Source organism: Schistocerca piceifrons, chromosome 4 (genome assembly GCF_021461385.2).
Source record: "Schistocerca piceifrons isolate TAMUIC-IGC-003096 chromosome 4, iqSchPice1.1, whole genome shotgun sequence".
Taxonomy (NCBI): Eukaryota; Metazoa; Arthropoda; class Insecta; order Orthoptera; family Acrididae; genus Schistocerca; species Schistocerca piceifrons.
In genome coordinates this window covers 569,424,255-569,450,311 of record NC_060141.1, presented here as the reverse complement: position 1 = coordinate 569,450,311, position 26,057 = coordinate 569,424,255, and the positions used below count along the sequence as shown (strand labels likewise).

The window sequence follows — 26,057 nt, the reverse complement described above, 5'->3', positions numbered from 1 at the left end:
ACGATTATGAAAATGATGTGACAAAGAATCAGAAACAAAAAATTACATTTAAACCAATTAACCAAATAAAAATAATAATCAACATTTTTGATTACATTTAAAAATAAAAAAATCAATTAATTTGACGACATTCGGACATGCGACTTTCTACACGTCAAGTTTATACACTAACCATTGTGTTATGCCACTACACTGTGCTGAGTAGTTACATTTATGACTGTGGTGACCCAGTCGCAATGATGAACTGCAGCCTCCAAAAATTCGGCTTCAAACGGTGTCAAGCGATACTTATCTAATGCAAGCGGATCTCTGTGATTATGATAAGTGTTTATGACATGCTGAATTGCGTCTTTTGTGGAAGATTTCATTAGTCTTTGGTTGGTGCCGTATATGAAACGTGAGTACTTTGTTAGCATCATATGTGTGTGTGTGTGTGTGTGTGTGTGTGTGTGTGTGTGTGTGTGGGTGTGGTCATCATGTTTTATGAAGTATGAAATAAAAATGCTGACCTATGATGTGGGATACAAACACACCAAGAAAGAATGCTGAACGAGGAATTGTAAGTGAACTGAGCAATTTTTGCCACAATCTGGCAACGTCGATCGGTTCAGGCGTGACGTTGAGTGCTCCGATTGGAGAAAAACAGTTCCAGCACATGAAGTGTCAACTGTCAAGTAATTTTAATCGAATTAATAGATCCTTTCAGATCTGAAGGAGGATAAGTACTTCCTCTTAAGCCATCCGATGCACATGAGAATGTGTATCGGACGGAATAGGGGGTTGAAACGAAAGCAATCGCCCAACTCAAGGCGTGAAGCGATCTGTGTCAATGGGTGCATGGCATATAGGATGATGTGTCGTGGATGGAGCCTCAGGGATATTGGGCGACCACACTGGTGTGGACAGATATTTTCGTTATGAACGTGGGACCGAGAATGGAGAACACAGAACTAAACAAAAAAATGAGTGACTTGATGTTCAAGATACCTCAAACAGTCAAACATTGGGCATTGAGCCGATGGAAGCTGTTTCCGCAACTGGGTCATTGGAGGGACCAGTTCCGGGAGCTGAAAATGTTACTGAGAAACTGAATGTGGTCAAGATTAACGCCTTACCTGGAGCACAGAGGCGGAAACCTCTTAGAGATCAAAGAGAAACAGAAGGTTAGGAATGTCTTTCTAAGAACAAATAGAGGGCACTAAAGGACCTTGAACCTAAGACACCCAAGAAAAGATTGACTCAAAGTGAAGGGGGTAAACAAGCCCCTTCTACTTCTAAGACAAGTAGTAAGAAATGAGGGAGGAGTCTGTTGCTCCCAGTTCTCAGGACAAACACATCCAGAAAAAGCCAAGGTAGGAAAAAGTGAATCAGACCTACAGTACCGAAGTCTTGTTCTTTAGAATGGTAGTTACCTAAAAAGGTTTCCTTCTTGTTAGCATCACCTCACAGCAGGAGGAGCTAGTGGAGATGACCCTATCTAGAAAAAATTGAAAGGACACAAGCCGAGACTCCAAATACAGGAGGATCTTTCGGAATACAGGTGCTCTGAACTTTTTCTGTGAGGGTATAGGGACAGTGGATCGACCAAAGGAGGCGGTGCCAAGATATTTCCATAGGATGAAGCAAAGCTGGCCAGGATAGCAGTGGTATTATTCAAGATCGTTAAAATATCAATCTGGGTTCCAAAACTACTGATGGATGTTCGCCCAGAGGGCTGGAGTATCATTTACCGAAAGGTAGAAACTGACAGCTATAGCCTTGTGATGGCAGTTGGAGAAACATCCCTGAGGGCAATGACTGTGCAAGACTTAAAACTGTATTTAGGGTTCTCACAGGTTATTGACATCGTGACCAAAGACGACGATGCCGGCAAGTTGGGGGCTGGAAGTGCTGAAGATAAACCTGGAGAGCAGTAAGGAGGCAGCTGCGTCCTTGCATTTGGTTCAGGAAAGAAATAAGGTGAACATGGCCTTGATCCAAGAATCCTCCATGTACAAAGTGGGCATATCAGGCCTCACAGAGAATGGAGGTAAGTTGATTCACGCGAGAAATCTAAAAATCCTGAGAACATGCAACTATCTTAAAAATGGCATTTCATTCATGTTGATGGCGAACTGCTGTTGTAGGAGGTTAGTGACCAACAAAATGAAACAGTGTTAGGGAGTCGCGAGGAAAGTGGTATTGGCTTCAGCCTACTTTCATTATGAGGACGGTATTCCTTCATCCCAGAAAGAAGCCAGACTGATAGACAGCTGCTTACAGCTGAAAGAACAACTGCTGGTTAGTTGCGATACCAGTGCCCACAACCTGGCGTGAGGAATCAGTGACACCTACAGCAGAGATGAGTGCCTACTTGAACATCTATTGGGGAGTAACCTAGAGATCTTGAATATGGCTAAGGAACCTACCTTCAGGAGTAGAACCCAGGAAGAAGCAACTGACATAACTTTTGGAAACATCTTAATGGGTCGTTACGTCAAACAATGGCATGTTGCAGTGGAACTCTCCTTATCTGACCACAGTTAGATTTATGACAGAAATGGGTGTTAAACAGACCATAGGCTTAGTATTCCTAGGAAGACAGACTGGGATTCGTACACGAAAAACCTAATTCGCCTCTATCTGAAGTTAAAGCTTCGATACCATATCCAGTTACAGGGAATGGTGGATGAAGTAACAGATGGCATTATGATGTCATTTCAACAAAACCTGTCGGCAGCTGAGGATTTCGATTAATTTCATTTCATTCTAGAGAATGCTGCACGGTCATCATCGGTATCTGTTTTTTCGAGAACAGTTACAATCTTCATATATGACGTCATACTTTTAAAAACTATACAATCACCAAGAATTACACAAAAGGGAACATACCTTGGTGGAATAACAGTCTCTAATTGCAAAGAAAGCAGGTAAGAGGACTATTTAACTTTGCAAGATGGAAAGGACAATTATCAAAACATTGGGAGGTCCTTTCTAAATACGACCTTGCCGTTAAGTAAGCGAAACACATGTACTGGAAAATCTTTTGAGAAGATGGCAGGTACAGTTGCCAGAAAGAGGTAAGGAAGATCCTGAGTGTACCTGGTTAGCACATGGGAGGCAGCCACACGGGGTAGCCACACGGTCTGAGTCGTCTTGTCATGATTCGTGCTCTCCCCCCCCCCAAAACGTGGTCCCCCCCCCCCTCCCCTGACACGCATAGATACGACTCTGACAGATGACACGTATGTAAGCATCTTGTCTGATCATCTGAATCCATCTATGTCCATTGAGCAAATGGTTCAAATGGCTCTGAGCACTATGCGACTTAACTTCTGAGGTCATCAGTCACCTAGAACTTAGAACTAATTAAACCTAACTAACCTAAGGACATCACACACATCCATGCCCGGGGCAGGATTCGAACGTGCGACCGTAGCACTCGCTCGGTTCCAGACTATAGCGCCTAGAACCGCACAGCCACTCCGGCCGGCTCCATTGTGCAGTCCGACGGATTTGAGCAATTGCAGCAGGATAATACGACACCCCACACGTCCATTATTGCTACAGAGTGGCTCCAGGAACACTCTTCTGAGTTTAAACACATCCGTTGGCTACCAAACTCCCCGGACATGAACATTATTGAGCATATCTGGGATGTTTGTAACGTGCTGTTCAGGAGAGATCTCCACCCCGTCGCACTCTTACGGATTTATGGACAGTCCCGCAGGATTGATGGTGTCAATTCCCTCCAGCACTACTTCGCACATTATTCGAGACCATCCCACGTCGTGTTGCGACACTTCTGCTTGCTCGCAGGAGCCCAACGCGATATTAGGCAGTTGTTCCAGTTTCTCTGGCTCTTCAGTGTACGATAGTCACGTCGTCGCTCTGCATCGCGTGTGCTGTGATTCTGGCTACATATGTTTACTTAAAAGAAAATAATGAAACTAAATTTCTGGACAACCCTCGTAGTTTATCCAGCGAGGTGGCGCCATCGTAAGGCATTCTATTGGTATTAAGGAGAACGCCTGTTAAAATCCCCATCTGGCCATCTAGACTTAAGTCTTCCGCAGTTCTACTAAATCGCTCAAGCGAAATTTTGGGATGGTTTCTGTGAAAGGGTATGATTGATTTTCTTCACATCTTCCCCAAATCGGGCTTTTGCTCCATCTACAACGACGTCGTCGTCAACAGCACGCTGAGCACTTGTCTTCCTTCTGACTACAGAATACCGAAGCTGGTTAAATTCAGCTGGTCGCAGAGTTTCACCTCTCCTTGTAAGAAACGATTAGCTTTACGACACAGCAGTGGGTGAGTGGATGCGGGGTGTTTCCACAGCGGCGCTGACGAGCCTGACGAGCGGCATGATGTACGGCTGGCCGTCGCCCATCCTGCCACAGCTGCAGCAGCCGGGCTCCTGGCTGCCGCTGACGGCTGACGACGCCTCCTGGATCGTGTCCTGCGTCACCATCTCGTCCGTGCTGCCCATCATAGCCATGCCCCTCATCGTCGACGTCGTCGGCCGCAAGATGCTGCTCATCGCATCAGGGCTGCCGGCGTTCGCTTCCTGGCTCATGGTCTGTACTGCATCTAAACCGTCCCTTCAGTTATCTTTCGGGCTCAAGCAGCGCTTCATGTTTTAACAAAAATATTCTTTGTGGAGTTAAACCGCACGTGAAATTTTACGCTAGGGGGATCAATTTTAAAAATAGCTTAATTATTTTAGAGTTCAATTTGGATCATTTCATGTTATACGCTCTGGTGACAGAAGTCATTGGCTACTTCCAAAAATCGTGTCGGACCTCCTTTTGCCCGGCATATGCAGCAGATTGACGTGATCTGGTCTCAACAAGTCTTTGGAAGTTGGAAGTCCCCTGCAGGAATATTGAGCAATGCTGCCTGTATAAGCGCCCGTCTATAAGAGCCCGTAAATGCGAAAGTGTTGAGGTGCAGGATTTTGTGCTGATCCAGTCCATTCTCTGTAAACACAGCCCACACCATTATGGAGCCATCACACCAGCCTGCACAGTGCCTTGTTGACAAAAATGGCTCTGAGCACTATGGGACTTAACTGCTCTGGTCATCAGTCCCCTAGAACTTAGAGCTGCTTAAACCTAACTATCCTAAGCACATCACACACATCCATGCCCGAGGCAGGATTCGAACCTGCGACCGTAGCAGCGCGCGGTTCCAGACTGTAGCGCCTAGAACCGCTCGGCCATTCTGGCCGGCCCTTGTTGACAACTTGGTCCTATGGTTCGTGGGCTCTGTGCAACACTCGAACCCTACCGTCAGCTCTTACCAACTGAAATTGAAACTCATCTGACCAGCCCACGGTTTTCTAGTCGTCAATCTGATACGGTCACGAGCCCAGGAGAGTAGCTGCAGGCGATGTCGTGCTGTTAGCAAGGCACTCGCTTCGGTCATAGCTCTTTAACGCCAAATTTCCTATCCTAACGGATACGTTCGTCATACGTCTGACATTAATTTCCATTGTTATTTCACTCAGTGTTGCTTGTCTGTCAGCACTGGCAACTCTACGCAAATTCCGCTGCTCTCGGTCGTTAAGCGAAGGCCGTCGGCCACTGCGTTGTTCATGGTGAGACGTAATGCATGAAGTATGGTACACCCGGCACACTCTTGACCATGTCCCATGTGTCTAGCCCCAACTACTATTCCGGTTTCAAAGTCTATTAATTCCCCTTGTGCGACCATAATCACTTCGGAACCTTTTCATATGAATCACGTGAGTACAAACGGCGGCTCCGACAATGCATTGCCGTGTTACACCTTGCGTACGCGATACCACCGCCATCTGTGTATGTGCCTATCACTCTTCCATGACTTGTCACCTCAACGTGTTTTACATCATTCCATGTTATAAAGCGATGAACTTTCTGCGACATTTTATTGTAAGCTGAAATGTGCACCTCTATTACTGACGTGAGAGTACGGCTAGTATTAACAGCCTGGCGGTTCACGTCAGAGTCATTTTCGGAAGCTAAGAGGATTTAGAAATGTTGCTTCTCTTGATCTCAAGCACACGTCACTAGCATTCTAACTGCTCACCTCGAGTCTTCTGAAGCTGAAGTCCCTGTCGCAGAAGATTATGCACAGTCGTTGTTCCATTTTTAATTTTGCCCCGAAACTGTTTGGGAAAAATGCATGTTCACTCTCCAGTAATGAACACACAAAATTTTTAAAGTGATTCCATAAATTTATTCCGCTAGTGCCATTCGTGTCCCAACATTTGTCACAATACAGTCATCATTACCTCGTGCAACGCATATCGAAATGATTACACAACGTCATATTTCCTTGCGAATGGCGGCTTCTTTCGCCCCTATAATCGAAATGCATCTAGCGAGCTTTAACTCTTTAATCGCAACGCAGATTATAGTTTAATTACATTTCATGTTTGATAAATGTCCTGAGCAACAAATATGATTTCGCTCAGGCTATAAACGGTGACATCTAACTCATGACCATTCTCGGCTACATACGCCAATTTCCTAAATTTCACTTTAAACAAATTTGGAACAATTTGGTAGAAGACCCTCACACTGGAAAAAAGTGGTAGCTCGGGCCAGTGCGACCAAACTCGAGCTTCCTCCTCTACGAAAGACAACACTTATTTTCTCACTCTGTCTCGTTTTTTTAGACACCATCCAATCACACATGTACTCTGTTTCCCGCACCATAGTTCGGGTCAACTATCTCCGAGTCTTGGCGACTGTGTGACATAGCCGCGAAATTCCAAAGCGGGCCTAATTTATGCGTCATTGCGCACCCACGTCTTCCGCAAAATCTTATCTGCAGCCCAAGCGACTGCCCCGATTCTCAAGAAGCGTCCTCTTCTCTCACTAAAACGGCGCCATGTGAGGTATGGTGAAGCTCCCAAACCGATCCTAATGCGCGCGTGACTGCACTCCCCTGAGGCACGCATGAGCTTACCTGCAGCCCACATGACTGACCAGACTCTCCAGAAACATTCTCTTCACTCGCCAAAGCCGCACCATGCGCGATACTGCAAGGGTGGTCTGTAACCCACGGGAGTGCCCCACAGGAGGTGGGGATCGGGGGCTGCACATCACCCCTGAGGTGATAGATTCCAGCTAAACGCTTCCCAGGGCCTCTACCCACAAAAGGAAAGGCTCAGTCTGATGTATTCGCCACCAGTCAGCAAGTACACCAGCCAGATACCACAGGGAAACCCAGAACACGAATCAAAGACAAATACACTCCTGGAAATGGAAAAAAGAACACATTGACACCGGTGTGTGAGACCCACCATACTTGCTCCGGACACTGCGAGAGGGCTGTACAAGCAATGATCACACGCACGGCACAGCGGACACACCAGGAACCGCGGTGTTGGCCGTCGAATGGCGCTAGCTGCGCAGCATTTGTGCACCGCCGCCGTCAGTGTCAGCCAGTTTGCCGTGGCATACGGAGCTCCATCGCAGTCTTTAACACTGGTAGCATGCCGCGACAGCGTGGACGTGAACCGTATGTGCAGTTGACGGACTTTGAGCGAGGGCGTATAGTGGGCATGCGGGAGGCCGGGTGGACGTACCGCCGAATTGCTCAACACGTGGGGCGTGAGGTGTCCACAGTACATCGATGTTGTCGCCAGTGGTCGGCGGAAGGTGCACGTGCCCGTCGACCTGGGACCGGACCGCAGCGACGCACGGATGCACGCCAAGACCGTAGGATCCTACGCAGTGCCGTAGGGGACCGCACCGCCACTTCCCAGCAAATTTGGGACACTGTTGCTCCTGGGGTATCGGCGAGGACCATTCGCAACCGTCTCCATGAAGCTGGGCTACGGTCCCGCACACCGTTAGGCCGTCTTCCGCTCACGCTCCAACATCGTGCAGCCCGCCTCCAGTGGTGTCGCGACAGGCGTGAATGGAGGGACGAATGGAGACGTGTCGTCTTCAGCGATGAGAGTCGCTTCTGCCTTGGTGCCAATGATGGTCGTATGCGTGTTTGGCGCCGTGCAGGTGAGCGCCACAATCAGGACTGCATACGACCGAGTCACACAGGGCCAACACCCGGCATCATGGTGTGGGGAGCGATCTCCTACACTGGCCGTACACCACTGGTGATCGTCGAGGGGACACTGAATAGTGCACAGTACATCCAAACCGTCATCGAACCCATCGTTCTACCATTTCTAGACCGGCAAGGGAACTTGCTGTTCCAACAGGACAATGCACGTCCGCATGTATCCCGTGCCACCCAACGTGCTCTAGAAGGTGTAGGTCAACCACCCTGGCCAGCAAGATCTCCGGATCTGTCCCCCATTGAGCATGTTTGGGACTGGATGAAGCGTCGTCTCACGCGGTCTGCACGTCCAGCACGAACGCTGGTCCAACTGAGGCGCCAGGTGGAAATGGCATGGCAAGCCGTTCCACAGGACTACATCCAGCATCTCTAGGATCGTCTCCATGGGAGAATAGCAGCCTGCATTGCTGCGAAAGGTGGATATACACTGTACTAGTGCCGACATTGTGCATGCTCTGTTGCCTGTGTCTATGTGCCTGTGGTTCTGTCAGTGTGATCATGTGATGTATCTGACCCCAGGAATGTGTCAATAAAGTTTCCCCTTCCTGGGACAATGAATTCACGGTGTTCTTATTTCAATTTCCAGGAGTGTATTTTATTAGAGTAAAGAACTAACTTCTGCAGTTATTATGTCCAATTCATTTGAATATTAGAACCTTCATTACACGGAACACGAAAATGCTAAAAATCTCTCCACCACATGACTAGGTAACTAGTATTTATAATTAAAAAAGAAACAGATGTGTTGGCTCCAGCCTGACACATTTCAGCTTGATGGATCAGAAGAAATAAAGTGCCAGTAAAAACCGTAAAATATGTATCTAATACATGACGGTCATACAGGGCTTGGACAAAAATATTGTAACATAGCAAGAAATGCCCGCTTGAACAGAAATAGAGATGCTAACCAGGCCTGCATGTTGCGCTGTTGTCTTTGATCACCAATGGTAAATATGCAATGCCATCAATACATTGCAAGTGTCAGTTGTGTTCACAACAGTCTTCTTCGTAGTTGTGAGTGCCTTATATCGGACCGGAGTGAATCAGAACTTGGGTAAATTGTTGGTGATCGTATGGTCGGTGCTTCTGTAACTAAGGCAGCTGATGTTTTTGGTGTTTCAAGAAGCACCGCATTAAAGATTTGTACCGCATACATGAAAAGCGGAAAAACATCATCTGCTATTTAACACACAGCACGGTCGAAAGTGTGTGCTGAGTGATCGTAATAGACGTTCGTTGAAGAGGACTGGGACGAAAAATACGAGAACGGTAGCTGTAAAAATCACTGCGGAAATGAATGTCGCACTCGCGAACCCTGTCACCACCAAAGAAAGGAAAGAAGCCCCGTGGAAGAAGGTCATTTGGCTGGATTAGTCTTGTTTCACACTTTTCCAACTTCTGGCCGAGTTTATGCCCGAAGAGTGAAGCATGGCGAGGGTGAGCGACGATTTGGACAGCCATATCGTGGTTTTCGTGGACCTCATGGTTAGTATGCAAGGTCACATTACTACCAAGGACTATGTGACCATTTTGGCTGATCAAGTCCATCTCATGGTACAATATTTTTTTTCCAGTGGTGATGTGTTCCAGTATGGCAGGACCTCTGTTCACATAGCTGTCATCATCCAGAACTGGCTTTGTGAGGATGAAGTGGCCATCACAGTTACCAGATCTCAATATTATTGGACCGCTGTGGTCTACTATCCACCTCCATCATCGTTACCTAAACTTGCCACTGTTTTGCAGGAGGAGGGGTATAACATTCTCTTGAAAGCTACACAGGACCTGTATTTATCCATTGTGAGATGGCTGGAAGCTGTTCAATTCAACAGGTTTCCTACACCATATTAATTAGGTATGGTAAGATGTTGCCTTTCGTGTTTCCATATTTTTCTCCACCTCTTGTAGTACAGTAAGCAGTGGCAATGTGTGGTTAACATTTACAACAGTTCGTTCATTTTAAAACATTGAAATTATTTGGCATTCGTTTGATGGGCTCGTATGAGATATGAATTTTTGTTCAAGAAGCGTGCACTTTGAACAGCTATCTCACGTAGTAGAATAGTGAGTTATTTGTTTTAGAAAAGATTCCATTTCGCGTATGAGAACGCCAAGAACTGTTTTTTGATATACTATAAAAATAAATGGAGTTACTTTAATATAAATACAGCACAGTTATTTTTTTTGTAGCTTCGAAATGGGAAATTAAAATGTTAAATTTAGAAATATCCTATGTTTCATGGATTAAAATCTGTATAATCGTAGCACAGAAGGAATAGTGTAAAAATTATGAAGTACCTTTCGAAATAGTCACTAAAAATTATAAGAAAGTCTCATACATAGCTGAAATAGGCTGATAATATTATCCTAGCACTAATACATACTCTTTGTAACACTACTGTCATAACCTGACGTTAGTTTGAAATATATACTTTATTGGTTAAAAACTGTCTTGGTTGCAATTTTAGTTTTTTTTATTTTTCAACGATGAGTTTCGCCTTATTTAGGCATCTTCAGGCCTAAATAAGGCGAAACGCGTCGATGAAAAATAAAAAAAACTAAAGTTGCAACCAAGACTGTTTTTAACCAATACTGTTAAGAACTGGTTTGCTGTATGCCACATATGGATTGGAAGAATTTCTGAAATATACACTTTGCTGAGTGGTTGAGTAATACGAAGGGCGTTTAATAAATAATGCAACACATTTATTTGCGGCCAGTTTCGGTTGAAAAATGCGGACTTTGTTGTGGGAGACCGTGGAATATTCCCGCTTCGCTCCTCTTGTTTCATGAAGTTCCTGCGCTGCATGTAGCCTTGAGAGTGGCGTCTGTAACGGAGTTGCGTTCTAAGCAGAGAATTATCATCGAATTTCTTTTGGTGGAAACCTAGAGCATCGCAGATATTCACAGGCCCTTGCAGGAGGTCTACGGAGACCTGACAGTGCACAAAAGCACGACGAGTCGTTGGGTGAGGCTTCTGTCACCATCGGAATGAGGTCGCACAAACCTTTCCGATCTCCCGCGTGCCAGCCGGCCTCACACAGCTGTTAAAATGAAGAAACAACATCAGCGTGTTCGTTGCCACAAACAAGCAAACGAACTTTTCCTTCTCAGTGACAGCTCAATGCTTCACTCAAGTCTGCACACCTGAGACGAGCTCACAAAACGTCACTGGACTTTTCTTCCTCATCCGCCCCACAGCCAGGAGCTCAACATTCCACCTTCCATATGTTTGGCCCAATGAAGGATCCACTCCATGGGAAGCAGTATCTGGGTAATGGGGAGGTTACTGATGCTGCAAGACGCTGGCTCCGATGTCGACCAATAGAGTGGTACCATGCGGGCATAAGGCCCTCCCAGTAAGCTGGCGTAAGACCCATCGCATTGAAAGGAGATTATGTTGAAAACTAGGTTTTTGTAGAAAAAAGAGTGGAGAATAATATGGTGCACTGGAATCCTGAATAAAACCAACCTGTTTTCAGAAAAAAAGTGTTGTATTACTCATTGAACGTCCTTCATACTAGGGCTATTCGGAAAGTAAGGAACGATTGGTAGCGAAATGGAAACTACAGTAGAAATCCAGACGGTTTTTTTCCACAGTTAGCTAAACTTTCCAGTTACGTATCTGCATAGTCGCCGCTCACACTTAGACATCTGTCGTAACGTTGTACCAACTTTTCTACACCCTCGTCATAGAAGGTTGCCTCCTGTGTTTTTCGTCAATTTTCTACGCTGTACTGCAGCTCGTTCTCCGTGCCAAAATGTTGTCTTCATATCCAGCGGTCCGTTTGAGCAGAGATGAGACTCGGAGAGAGCAGGGGTCGGGCTGTATGATGGGTGATCAAACATTTCTCAACGAAAACGTTGCAGGGGCGTCTTCATTGCCCCTGCAGTGTGCGGCCGAAAATTGTCATGAAGAAGGAACTGCATGACAGATAAGTTATGTGATGTTGCATAACATCAGGCGAAATCTGCATCTATCTCTATACTCTGCAAAACCACAGTGAAGTGCATGGCAGAGGGTACGTCCCGTTGTACCAATTATTAGGGTTTCTTCATGTTCCATTCTCGTGTAGAGCGAGGGAAAGAATGATTGTTTGAATGCCTTTGTTCGCGCGGTATTTATTCTTATCTTATCCTCACGATCCGTATGTGAGGGGTACGTAGGGGGTTGTAGTATATTCCTAGAATAATCATTTAACGCTGGTTCTTGAAACTTTGTTAACAGACTTTCTCGGGGTAGTTTATGTCTATCTTCAAGAGTCTTCAAGAGTCTTCCAGTTCAGTTCACTCAGTATCTCTGCGACATTCTCCCACAGATTAAACAAATCTGTGGCCATTCGTGCTGCCCTTCTCTGTATAAATTCAATATCCGCTATTAATACTATCTAGTGCGGGTCCCACATACTTGAGCAATATTCTAGAACTGGTAGTTAAATTAGTTAGCATTCTGTCTGATTCCATTACTTGAATCTTTAGTGATTGTTAAGGAACACTGACTAATCGTTAAGGTCACGTACTGGACCAAAGAAGGGAAAATACCTGGTAACTAGACTAGACTGTAAAGTAGACAGCATGGGGGAGGCAAGTTTTTGAAAGTACTGTCGAATATCATAAAACATACTGTCTGAAATTCTGTATTTGTAACAGGAAGAACTCATCAGGCAGCAATTATCTGGACCACATAACGTCTGGCAGCGATCGTTCTTCAGACTTGTCAGAAACAGGAGCGAATCTGACAAGAGGTAACAGAAATATAGTGACCAGTGTTCTTGGTTGACAGGTGCTGTTTGCAGACTCGGCGGGAATGCTGATAGCGTCGCGTGTGGTGGCTGGTCTGAGCATCGGCGCCAGCGTGTGCCTGGTACCGATGTACGTGGGGGAAGTGGCGGAGGCCAAAGTGCGGGGTATGCTGGCCACCGTCTTCCAGTTCGCCATGTGCCTGGGCTCGCTCGCCTCCTACTGCATGGGCCCCTACATGTCCTACTCGGCAGTGGCCATCGTGTCGGCCGCCGTGCCAGTCCTCTTCATGCTGGGCTTTCTCTGGATGCCCGAGTCACCGTACTTCCTGGCGCTGCGTGGCAGGGACAAGGAAGCCAAGAGTGCCTTGAGGCGGCTGCGAGGTGCTGTGTCCGAGGAAGCGATCCAGGAGGAGCTCGGAATTGTACAGAAATATGTCGAGGAGCAGCGAGGTGAAAGGCCCAACCTTACTTTGGATCTCACGTCAGTCAGCTGTATTTATTAAAGATGCTTTGCTTATTAGTACAAAATTATATGGCACCATTGATTAGACATGCAATGACTATCACAGAAAAAGCAAGTTGTCCACCCCATCAAAAGATAGCACACTGTAAATTAGGAATGCTGCCTGATCTTGTGAGAGAAATTGCAATGAAGATTGCAATTCCATGTTGAGAGGCTATTTTATTTAGCGATAGATTTCGTTCTTGTTGTTAGGTTATTAATATTAATTTAAATTGATAATTATAAATGATGTTTTTAAGTACTCTATCTGAGATCAGTATTCAATATGGGATTAGGTATCTCAGCTGCAAGTACATCATAACAGCTTTTATTTCCACATGATTTATCTCTTCTGGACCACAGCTAAGCTGATGGTAATTAATCTTTACAAAATTAATTACTAATATCCTCTGAAGCCTTTAAATGACAAGATCTAATATATATTTATATCACACAGTAAGGTTTTACAACATTATGTCCATTTTGCTAATAACAACTTCAAGGTTGCTTTGTTGGGTATGACTCACTATGTTGAAATGAATTGACTTTTCCTCAGATGGCTTAACGCATAACACTGCCAGATGGTACCAGGCTAATGTGCTGCCATCCAGTGACTCGTGGCTTTTATGCTGTCTGCATGATATTGTATCCCAGGAAAGCAGTCACAGACATATGCTGTTTATTATCTGTAGTTAACTCTTCCGATTCACTTCCTCAGAATTATCACCAACAATGTCTATAATCTATTGAAAACTTTGGAGACACCAGAAATGAGTCTCCAAAAAAGTTATTATAAGCAAGACGCAAATATGTACCATTATCTACAGAAAATCGACGTCAGTGAGAGATATTTGAGTTTCGAATTCATGAGATGAACAGTCGTTCCGGCTCAAGATAAACTTGGGCTAAACAGCCATATGAACAATTTTTGAAACATGTTCTTTTGTAAACAGGATCCTCTTATATTAAGAAGCTATGATAATCTCTTTTGCAACTGAGTTAAGTAGTTTTCCACCACTCATGTGACATGTCATTAACTAATGGTTATAGACAACAAACGTTTCTTAATGTTATTTCACCTCCCTTTGCCTTACATGTGTTTGGGGTAGAAGGGGATGGGGAGGTGGGGCTTGTGGCACAACCACTCCCTCTTTAGTAAAAAGGTATTAAAGTACATAAATTCGATACAATATTATTTGAAATTAGATAATTTCACAAAGGCTTTTAAAATTATTAAAATATAACTATCATGTATGATATTAAAATAAATTGTTCACATTTTCATTTTATAATTTAAAAGATATATAATAAAACACAATAAAAATAATAAGATGGTGCAGAAATATGATGGTCTTAAAAAGAATGACAACATATTCACTGATGGCTCAAGGACTTCCATAGTAAAGTGCTAGTTAAACAGGGAAGGTTACATGTTCTGTAGTGTTATAGGATGTATGGAGGTATAAAAAAAGTGTATGATGTAGAGATGATGGTAACTGTGGAACTGACGGTAAGAGACAGAAATGAAGAAGGGACTGGGCTGTGGGCCTGCCTGTGATATGAAGAGAAAAGGAGCAGTGAAAGATAGAGATGGAGATAGAGAGCCCCGATATGGGATACGATAGGGAGAGATGAGTTAGAGGTGGTGAACCGTGAACTTACCTTCAAAATTTTCTTAAGAATGTACTTTATTTACTAGCGATTCATCAAGAACATTAACACATTTAATCACATATGTGAGCATGGAAGTAGTTGCCAGAGGGTAACTGATGAAAAAAAAATTAAATTTCTTTCAACAAATGGAAATTTTATTCTTAAAAGCCCTTTTTTTAAACAGATTTAAAATTACAATCAGAAAGCACCCTCTAAAAATCAAGTTACAATTTATTCAGAGGCAGAAAGAACAAATTTTGATAGTATGAGCTTTCGGGCTGAGAACCTTGCCACTCCCTTTTGACATGGCCGTAGTCACCACCGCTCACAACAACCTCTGAAACACTACACTGGTGCAAATCTGCAACACGCCAGATTACTTTAAACTAAAAATTTTAACAACTCACACTAGCACATAAACTATGCACCCCGTAGGAGGGATGGAAATGGTACAAAAAAACTAACATTAAAAAAATTAAATTGTCACCGAAGGTGCAACTTGATTAAAAAAAAACCTCTTACGGTGGAAGGGTGGCAACTTTATATACTAAAATGACGATTTAAATAAAAACCTATGAAATGCAATCTTACATAAAATATACAAACATGCTCAACATTACACATATACCGCCTCTCAAGATGATAGGCAAGATAAAAACATATTCTGGAATTCGGCCGTTACACTTCAAGCAATAAATTCGTTAACACCAAAACCGACAAACATGACAGAGGCAGCTATTAACGTACGGCAGACCGACAGACAGACAGACACTAACTGCCTAACAAATGCTGACGAGAGACAGACGAGCAAACTGCGGACGAGAGACTGACCAAGAAAATAAGTAGAATTTAACAAGTAAATGAAACAACATATCACGAAACACTTAACTTCTAATAAACTTCGATGTCTGGCGAAGACCTGGCGCAGCACCCCCCAAAACGCTCTCCCGAACCGTCCGCTGCCAGCCGCTTCAACGGACGCAGGAAGGGGCGCCGATCTCCCGTCTCACGGCGTCGCAGCTCGAACCGGCCAGCCCGATGTCGTGGGTTGACTCCTGTCGCTCTCGTGTCGACCGCGAAGCCACTACCTCTTGCTATACGGCGCAGCCCACTGGACTCACGTGGCGACCTCACATGCGCCAACGCTTAAGGCCCGAGCAACTCGAGCAGACTGGTGGCCTAACGCGCAGACTCAGATGCAGCAACTCAGCCCCGACCGGGCGACCACTAGCTGAGTTCTGCTACTGGCGGAGTGGCAAGACTCTCATTTGCCAGCTTTAAAGTTTGATCCAAACGACAGACATACTAGCACTCTGACGACAGACAGACACTAACTGCTGCACAAATGCGAACGGGAGACAGACCAGCAACTGGTGACGCGTGACTGACCCAGACTCACTCCGACTGCCCAACCACCGAGCTGATAGCGCCTCTTAAATGCACGTGAACAGGCAACCTTTCCGCTTTCCCACCAGAGGGAGACACCAAAGCTGCGATTGCCACAGTGTCGCCACCGACAGAAACGGAGGGCGACTGCTTCACACAACGCGCTGTGGCGCGCTCTTCAAAACAGCAATTTTTACCACGACTCAGGTGGCAGGATGAATAAATGTTAGGAGACGTTTCATAGTATAGGAAATAGAATTGGTTGAAGTTGGGGCAGGGTATAGAGAGTATATGTAGATGTATTGTTACTGGAGCAGCAGGAAATCAGGATCAGTTGTTAGAAGGGAAACAGTGGTGTTGTTCTAGTCGCATTTGTGAATAGTGTCAGACTTTCTAATGCCTTTCATGTGAGTGATGGGCAGTGGAAATTTGATTGGATGGTAAAGGATCCAAATGGGGGAAGATAAATGGATAAAGAATGTAAGACAGACAGCACTGTGCTAAATGTTTTAGAGGAACTGATAGAACTTTGGTGGTACAGCTATCCAGACAACAATAGCATAGGGTGCAATTTCCATATTCAGTCAGTTATTAGTTTTAATCTGCTGGGGACTTTCTGTTGGATCATCACACGATGAGAGTTTCTATATCAGTTGCCAGTCAAGTGCAAGTCTGAGGTGTATTACTGTGATAGTTAGATAGGTGTGTGACTTAATGACAGAATTTGTGTGCATTTCATTGCATAAGTATTGCTGGAATATTTGAAGGGTTTATCTTGAGGAACCATTGGTTATATCAAGATGTAACATGATTGATGTGCAATTGGAGGGATCGTTTGGTTTCCTACACTGTAAGGTGGAAGGATAGGGAAATGATGATCATTAGATGTCGTATTAAGGAATTGATTAAAATAGTGATGCAGCAGTGCAGCAGCAGAGGAACAGAAACTGACTATACATTGTTATGACAGAGGCCCAACGGTCACAGCTGGAACTGATGGGCCAGCTGGTGCGAAGGCGTGGCAGCCGGCGGGCGCTGGTGGTGTGTGTGGTGCTCATCCTGACACAGGTGTTCACGGGGCTTTCCGTGCTCACGGGCTACACCACTGACACCTTTCAGCAATCGGGTGTGGCGCTGGATGCAGATGTGTGCGCCATCATCGTGGCAGCAGTGCAAACAGCAAGCAGTGTTGCCACGTCTCTGTTGGCAGACCGAGCTGGCCGCCGGCTGCTGATGCTACTCTCATTTGCTGGCTGTGTCCTCACCATGGCTACACTCAGCATCCTCTTCTACCTCAAGGATGTGGTGCACACAGATCTTACTGCTGTGCAGTGGCTGCCACTCGCCGCCATGATTGCTTTTCCTGTGAGTGTCGTCTCAGTATGTACATAATGTGCCATAATATCCCAGACTCAAGGAACAATAAAATCATCCTCTGTTCACCCATGAGATCAAGGTGATCATACACAATGGGATCTAGTTTAGTGCTGCATTCATTGACTTTAGGGAGATACACCATGTTATCTTGTAGAATTAACTTCATGCATGTGACAGGGAAGTGCATTGGAACACTTGATTTTCATTTTGTTTACAGGGTATATTATAATTCATAGCAAAAACTAATATGTGTGAAAATATATGATAGAAGAACAAAAAATTTTCCAGTAAATATCAGTGTGCAATGAGCTTTACGCAAGATATATTTGTGAATATATAGTTACGAGACACCAGGGATTTTAGTATACAACATTGTTGTAGTTAGTACACATGTGTTAGAAATGTAAAATTTTTTTATTAAATTCCCATCAGATTTAAAACGTTAGGTTACACATGGTCAGGAAATGCAGTACATGCATAATGAGGCACAAGCATATATCACTGCTGCTGAAAGAAGTCACCCAATGTTCCAGTGTGGTCTTAGGACAGACAGGTTGAGAAGGGTCTGTACCCTTACCTCCAAGATCACCAGACCTCAATCCTCTGCATTTTTCTATGTGGACTCATCTCAGATGTGAAATGTACGGCATTCCCTTTGATAACATAGAAGAACTAGAGCAGCGAATTATTCATGCGAGTGACACATGGAACACCCTTTTTAACAGATAAAAGCATAGAGAAAATAGTTACATGTAATGTACTGAAGTAATATGGCATTTCTTGTTAAGGTGGACCACAGGTGAAATTTCAGTCCAATTAGATGCGACCTAATCGAAAATTTGTATTTCAAATGTATTTTTGCTATTTAAGAGCTTGGGTTATGAACCATAAATATTTTAATGTGGCATATATGTAGAGAAATAGCCTGTTACTTGCGTATATGGTGAATAGACATTACTTCTTCTGTAAACAAAAACAATAATATTGTTTACAGTTCCACAGAGCTAGCTAGCCTAGAGTGGTACGCTATTGCAATTGCAAACCGATATCTGAACTATAAAACAACTGTTATCAAAGACTGAGTGTTTTTTAATGGCAACCACAGACTGTAGTACGTACATTGATCAGCTAAAACATTGTGACCACTGCCCACTGCAAGACTGGATACCTACTGGTGGCGTTGTGGGGACGTAATGCAGTCAGAAAAGTATGTAAGCCGAGCACAGACGGATGGGGGTTTACCCGAGCGAAGATATTGCCTGTAAATGGAGAAATTCATTGAAATAAGCGATTTTGTCAAAGGGCAGGTTATTATTACGCAGAGACTGTGAACGAGTATCTCGAAAACGGCGAAGCTGGTCGAATGTCCATTTGCTATTGTCGGGATCATCTACAGAAAGTGGTAGGAGGGCAGTGACACTGCACTAGGTTCAAAGCCGTTGGACGTTCACGACTCTTCATAGAACGTGGGATTTGGACGGTTGTCTGCACTGTAAAGTAGGATAGATGGCGATGTATGACACCTCTTGCGAAAGAGCACAATGTCGGTGGACGCAAATGTGTTTCAGAGCACGTCATTCAGCGCACATTGTTAAACAAGGGACTCCACAGCGGACGACCCTTGCCTGTTCACCTGTTGGCCCAACGACGTCGTCAGCTATGATTGCAGTGGGCTCGAAATCATCGAGATTGGACCGTGTATCACTGGAGACGCGTCAACTAGTCGGATGAATCACATTTTTGCTACACCAGATCGACGGTCGTCTCCTCAAACGCTGTCATCAAGGCGAACGGCTGCTAGAAACGTGCAGCGGACCACAGACATAGGCTGGTGGGAGCAGTATTATGTTGTGATAGACACTTTCCTGCTCTTCCATGGGGCCTGTGGTAGTAATCGAAGACACCATGTCGGCTGCAAACCACCGGTATCCCTTCATGCTTGATGTCTTCACTGACGAGACGTCATCTTTAGGGAGTACAGTTGACTGTGTCTCGAAGCCAGAATCGTTCTACAATGGTTCGAGGAGTATGATAGTGAAATCGTGTTAATTTTTATCCACCAAATTCGCCTGACGTGATTCTGATGGTTCCCATCTGGGTTGCTATCGAGTACCATCGTCGAGTACACAAATCAGAGGCCAGTTGTTTACGGGAATTACATGACGCTTGATGCCACATAGGTCCAGTAGTCTATCGAAGACCTTTATAACCGATGATACGCAGAGTCGGTGATATATTGCGTTACAAAGGTGAGCCAGCACGCCATTAAGCAGGTGGTCGTAATGTTTTGGATCGTCAGTGTATGCTACAACAGAGTTTTTTTTTTTTTTTTAAGGAAAGGCTCAGGGAGCCAATAGGTGTTTATGTAGTTGGTAAAACCGACGTCAACTGTGATAAAATTATAAAAAACTTACATTATTGGTTTTTAGCTTGTCATTCAGTAACATAGTTCCATACGTGGAGCCATTTATGAATATTTCTACGCTACTGGCCATTAAAATTGCTACACCACGAAGATGACGTGCTACAGACGCAAAATTCAACTGACAGGAAGAAGATGCTGTGATATGCAAATGACTAGCTTTTCAGAGCATTCACAGAAGGTTGGCGCCGGTGGTGACACCTACAACGTGCTGACATGAGGAAAGTTTCCAACCGATTTCTGATACTCAAACAGCAGTTGACCGGCGTTGCCTGGTGAAACATTGTTGTGATGCCTCGTGTAAGGAGGAGAAATGTGTACCATCACGTTTCCGACTTTGATAAAGCTCGGATTGCAGCCTATCGCGATTGCGGTTTATCGTATCGTGACATTGCTGCTCGCGTTGGTCGAGATCCAATGACTGTTAGCAGAATATGGAATCGGTGGGTTCAGGAGGGTAATACGGAATGCCGTGCTGGATCCCAACGGCCTCGTATCACTAGCAGTCGAGATGACAGGCATCTTATCCACATGGCTGTAACGGATCGTGCAGCCACGTCTCGATCCCTCAGTCAACAGATGGGGACGTCTGCAAGACAACAACCATCTGCATGAACAGTTCGACGACGTTTGGAGCAGATGGACTATCACATCGGAGACCGTGGCTGCGGTTACCCTTGACGCCGCATCACAGACAGGAGCGCCTGCGATGGTGTATTCAACGACGAACCTGGGTGCACGAATGGCAAAACGCCATTTTTTCGGATGGATTCAGGTTCTTCTTACAGCATCAGGATGGTCGCATCCGTGTTTGGCGACATCTCGGTGTACGAGCATTGGAAGCGTGTATTCGTCATCGCCATACTGGCGTATCACCCAGCGTGATGGTATGAGGTGCCATTGGTTACACGTCTCGGTCACCTCTTGTTCGCATTGACAGCACTTTGAACAGTGGACGTTACATTTCAGATGTGTTACGACCCGTGGCTCTACCCTTCATTCGATCCCTGCGAAACCCTACATTTCAGCATGTTGTACGGGCCTTTCTGGATACAGGAAATGTTCGACTGCGGCTGTGACCAGCACATTCTCCAGATCTCCCACCAATTGAAAACGTCTGGTCAATGGTGGTCGAGCAACTGGCTCGTCACAATATGCCAGTCACTACTCTTGATGAACTGTGGTATCGTGTTGCATGGGCAGCTGTACCTGTACACGCCATCCAAGCTCTGTTGGACTCAATGCCCAGGTGTATCAAGGCCGCTACTAGGGCCAGAGGTGGTTGTTCTGAGTACTGATTTCTCAGGATCTACGCACCCAAATTGCGGGAAAATGTAATCACATGTCAGTTCCAGTATAATATATTTGTCCAATAAATAGCCGTTTATCATCTGCATTTCTTCTTGGTGGAGCAATTTTAATGGCCAGTAGTGTAGTTCCTTAAATACATTCATTTCATAATCTTCGCCCACTCTTTACAATGTTTTAAAATCGTTTTTTTAAGTATGTGATGGTGACTCAGATTTCCTGACCAGCCCAACTACGGACATGAAAGAAAGATCAGATATACATGGATTGATAGTAAAATAATTGAACTCGCCCGTATTTATGTTTTCAGATGCAGATCACTCCCTGAACTGTTTACACTCACTTGAATGATAACTTACTTTGCGCTCTTATCCTTGCTTCAGGTTAGCTGTTCACTTCATGAACACCACCGCCATTTACCATAGGAACCACCTGTTTGTTCCTGGTCTCTTACGTCACTGCGAGGGGGAGTATCACCAGTTGTGTTCGACCTATGTAGGATAGAAAAGTGGCGACGAGGACTTTCTCACCGGGCACCTATTCACTCTGAGGGCAGCCACAACTGCAGCTGAAACACCAACAACAACTGCAGAAACAGCAATAGTAACAAAAGCAGTGGGAATTCCAATGGCCACAACAGTAACAGCAACAGCAGGAACTACTGTTTTTTGTTCTTTATTATAAGGCACGCCATATTATTAATCACGAATGTCAGATTGCACTCTTATTGTCTTCCAGTAATGAAATGTATAAAATTAGCACAAAAAAACTACAGACACCCTCGGACCTCAGCAGTCTAAGCTTTTCTGGTGCTGCTGGTTTGTTGGCTGATTATTACGGTCACCAAACCAATGTAGCTGCATATAGTCTCAGACTTAATCAGTGTGTTAAGCAATGTAGAAAACCATATGCTGTATGAGCTACTGACTTTCCAGTCTTAGCACACGAGTGTGATTTTTCCAGTAAGTAGCTTAGCTCCTGATCGAGTAGTGAGAAGGCTTTAGAGCCACCTGATCCAACTCTTGAGCGATGTGCTAGAAATTGCCAGAGCTCACGAAGTAACAGCTGCAATGCAAGCTCAGTTTCACGGTACTTTTGGTGTCATATTTCATAGTATCAATAGTAGTAGTAGTCGTTATTGTGTTCTACAATCAACTGATGACAATCAGATATGTCACTATCCGATATGCCGAGAAACTCATCGTCCAGTTGTCTAGCAAGTTAGGATTCAGTAGTCAGAGCAGTACTTAGCAGTCCACCACCATCATCGTCACTGGTAAACCCACACAAGCAGAAGCGCTTTGTTTCCAATCAGCATGTCCGGAAGCGAGCGGGTGCTCATACGTAAGTTTTCTCCACACCGTTGTCAAAGAGCCCCAGGAATATTAGTGTGGTCAAGTTCTGTCCAGATTGCGTTTGAAGGCATCAACGACACCACTTCCTATGCCACAAACTGGGGAATTTGGCAAGTATCTGCCTTGGCTGACAGGCGACAACACGCCGTACAAAGTGAAAGTGTACTGCACACTCTGATTCACAGAGCAAACGTCGTGTTCAATTCTGATAGCCTACCAGGTGAGCTTCAACACGTTCGTATAGTTTGCCCAGAGTGGTTATTCTGAGGGACAAATTCATCCAGCATACCTGCTGAGGAGTCAAAATTAAAGAAACGGAGGCACCCTTTATCGCAGTTTCCTTGACCTCATGGAAAAAGGCTTATAAGAGATTCGCTATGAGCGTGGAATGGCGTATATTGGCCAGACATGTCATACGATGCACAACTGATGTGATGAACACACATCTTCATACACGTCCAGGTCAACCACAGAAACCTGCAATAGCAGAACGCTGCCTGAGTAGAGGACACCGCATGATGTGCGAGAAGATATATCCTTAGGTTCGTCTTTCTGATACTGTGCAATGAAGGAGGCGATGCTGTTTCGAATAAATATTGTGACATTTATAATACGAGTTCTGGTAGCACACCTGATAGCCATATACTGAACAAATCCACCAAGGAAACCTGAAAGTCACAAAAAGACATATCTGCATATACTAATTAAGTATACGAGGGGGGACCCAAAAGTAACCGGAATCGTAATGCTGCATATTGTGTACTTATAGTAGCAGGTTGCGCCACCAGAGAGTTACAGTAGGAGCACTGCTGAGTCATTCTGCCACCGGCGTCACCCAACAGTGAGAAGTGTGGTTTCTTTGGCAGTTCTTTGAGTGTGCATACAGTGCAGACGTGACATGAGGAAATGGCTAGTTCTTACGAACAACGTGCGGCAGTGAAGTTTTGTTTCTTGCTCGGCAAGAACGCAGCAGAAACTGTCGCGATGATTCAGACAGCCTACAAAGACCATGCTCTTAGTAAAACGCAAGTGTACGAATGGTTTTCTGGGTTTAAAAAGGGAGAAATGAAGGTTGAGGATCAGCGCCGTTCCGGTCGACTTTCAACAGCTCGAAGCAAAGATAACATCGACAAAATCCGTGATCTCATCAGTGAAGATCGACGCAGGACAATCGACCAACTCGAGAATTTCTCTGGGTTGTCCTGGAGCTCAATTCAGCGCATCTTAACCATCGATTTGGGGATGCAAAGAGTGGCAGCAAAATTCGTGCCGGAACTTCTTACCAGAGATCAAAGGGATCGTCGCGTTCAAGCCTGTCTCGAAATGAAGGACGCGTTCAAAGATGATCCACATTTTTTTCAACAAAATCATTACAGGTGATGAGTCATGGTGCTATGGGTACGATCCAGAAAGTAAACAACAGTCATCACAGTGGAAGTCACCTGGCTCACCTTGACCAAAAGAGCTCGACAAGTGAAATTGAATGTGAAAAAGATGTTGATCTGTTTTTTGACATCAAAGGGATTGTACACTCTGAATTTGTCCCTGAAAACCAGACAGTAAACCAACAATTCTGGTAGGAGGTTATGAAATGGCTTCGCAGAAGCTTGTCGCGAAAACGTCCGGCTTTGTGGAAACGTCCGGCTTTGTGGGATTCTGGCGTGTGGTTCCTGCAGCACGACAATGCTCCCGCGCACACGGCTCTCAGCGTTCGCCAGTTTTTGGCCTCAACGAAGACGACTACCTTGACCCAAGCGCCCTATTCGCCGGATTTAGCACCCTCGGACTTCTTCCTACTCCCGAGGATGAAAAGAGACTTGAGAGGGAGGCGTTTTGCCGATGTGGAAGACGTAAAACGAAATGTCATGAAAGTGCTAGCAGGTATCAAAGAGGACGAATTTAAAAGGTGCTTCGAACACTGGAATGAACGTTTGGACAAGTGTATTAATGCTAAAGGAGAGTACTTCGAAGGAGATTAAGGTTGTATTTGAAAATAATAAAGTATATGCTTTCTAGAAAGAAATTCCGGTTATTTTTGAGTCCACCCCTCGTATCTGTCTTTTATGCATCAAAAAATACTGAATTTTAGCTATTTTTCGTCATTCAGTACATTTTCTGTACTACCTGTGGTACGACATGTTCTCAAACACACCAAATCAGTTATATAAAAAACGACAACTTTAGAAACTTGTTCCGTCTTACAAAAATTTCTGCGATACCGATGGTTGTGACTAACGGGTGGCTTTGCTCGCACAGGTGTTCAACATCCTGGGGGTGGGCCCGCTGCCGTGGGCCATCGTCGGTGAGGTGTTCCCCTCGGAGGTGAAGGGCGTGGCCACGGCGGTCGTGTCGGTGGTGCAGGCGGTCACCTTCACACTGATGGGCAAGCTCTTCCAGGTGATGAGCGACGCCGCGGGCATCTACTCCGTCTTCTTCCTCTTCACTGCCAGCGCCTTCGTCGGCCTCGTCTTCACCTTCTTCTTTCTGCCAGAGACAAAGGGCCGCACCTTCGTCGAGATCACGCGGCACTTCGAGGGTGAAGAACATGAAGAGTCAAAGTAGCCATTTTTTTGGCTCTCTGGGAAAGGCTCAGAAAAGCACTCCAGTTTGTACGAGTGTGACTGTAAATTAATATTTAAACTGCAAGGTATTCTTTGCATTAAGAATCAACAAACATACAAAAGTTGTTCATTAACCCCCACATCGATATAAAGTGGAAGCTTTTTGTGTCTTGTGAGTGGTCTGAGGCAACCCACCTTTACTTCCTTTCTGTACCATCCTCTTCATCCTTGAGTAGCACCCACCCGCAACGTCCTCAATTATTTGCTAGGTATATTCTAATCCCTGTCTTCCCCTGCAGTTCTTGCTCTCTGTTGCTACTACAGATCTTGGCGCAGAGGTAAGACACGGGAATCGGATTCGGGATGATGGCGGCTCAAACCCCCGTTACTTAAGGAGAATGCCGGGAAGTTTTCTTTGAAAGAACACAGCTAATTTTCTTCCCCGTCCTTTTTCATTCCGACCTTGTGCTTCGTCGTCTACGGAATGCTACGCCCCAGTCTTCTTTCTTCTCGTATACCGTTCCACTTGCGGCAAGAGGGGTATTCTCCATGTCCTTTCGTTTTATCCTTCTCCCAGTTAGTGTTTTCCATATATTTCTTTTCTTGCCGATTATTCTCTACAGTGCCTCATCATTAATATTTATGGAATATTCTGTCACTTCTTGGCGGACTACTGACGTATTAAAAATTGGAATCCTC

At 44.9% G+C, this 26,057-nt stretch overlaps 1 protein-coding gene across 1 annotated transcript; it reads left to right on the top strand.

Moving 5' to 3' along the window:
- Window positions 1-4,478: 4,478 nt before the first annotated feature.
- Window positions 4,479-25,752, top strand: LOC124796010 (facilitated trehalose transporter Tret1-like). The gene is made up of 4 exons (XM_047260092.1): window positions 4,479-4,559; window positions 12,836-13,279; window positions 17,323-17,700; window positions 25,054-25,752. Exons 1-4 carry the CDS (start codon window positions 4,479-4,481, stop codon window positions 25,357-25,359), a joined length of 1,209 nt encoding a protein of 402 aa, XP_047116048.1. The 3' UTR covers window positions 25,360-25,752.
- The last annotated feature ends 305 nt before the right edge of the window (window positions 25,753-26,057 follow it).

Coding starts and splice junctions, on each gene's coding strand:
- LOC124796010 (XM_047260092.1), top strand. CDS start 4,479: ATGCCCCTCATCGTCGACGTCGTCGGCCGCAAGATGCTGCTCATCGCA. Junction 4,560..12,835: donor CGTTCGCTTCCTGGCTCATG/GTCTGTACTGCA, acceptor CTTGGTTGACAG/GTGCTGTTTGCAGACTCGGC. Junction 17,701..25,053: donor CCGCCATGATTGCTTTTCCT/GTGAGTGTCGTC, acceptor TTGCTCGCACAG/GTGTTCAACATCCTGGGGGT.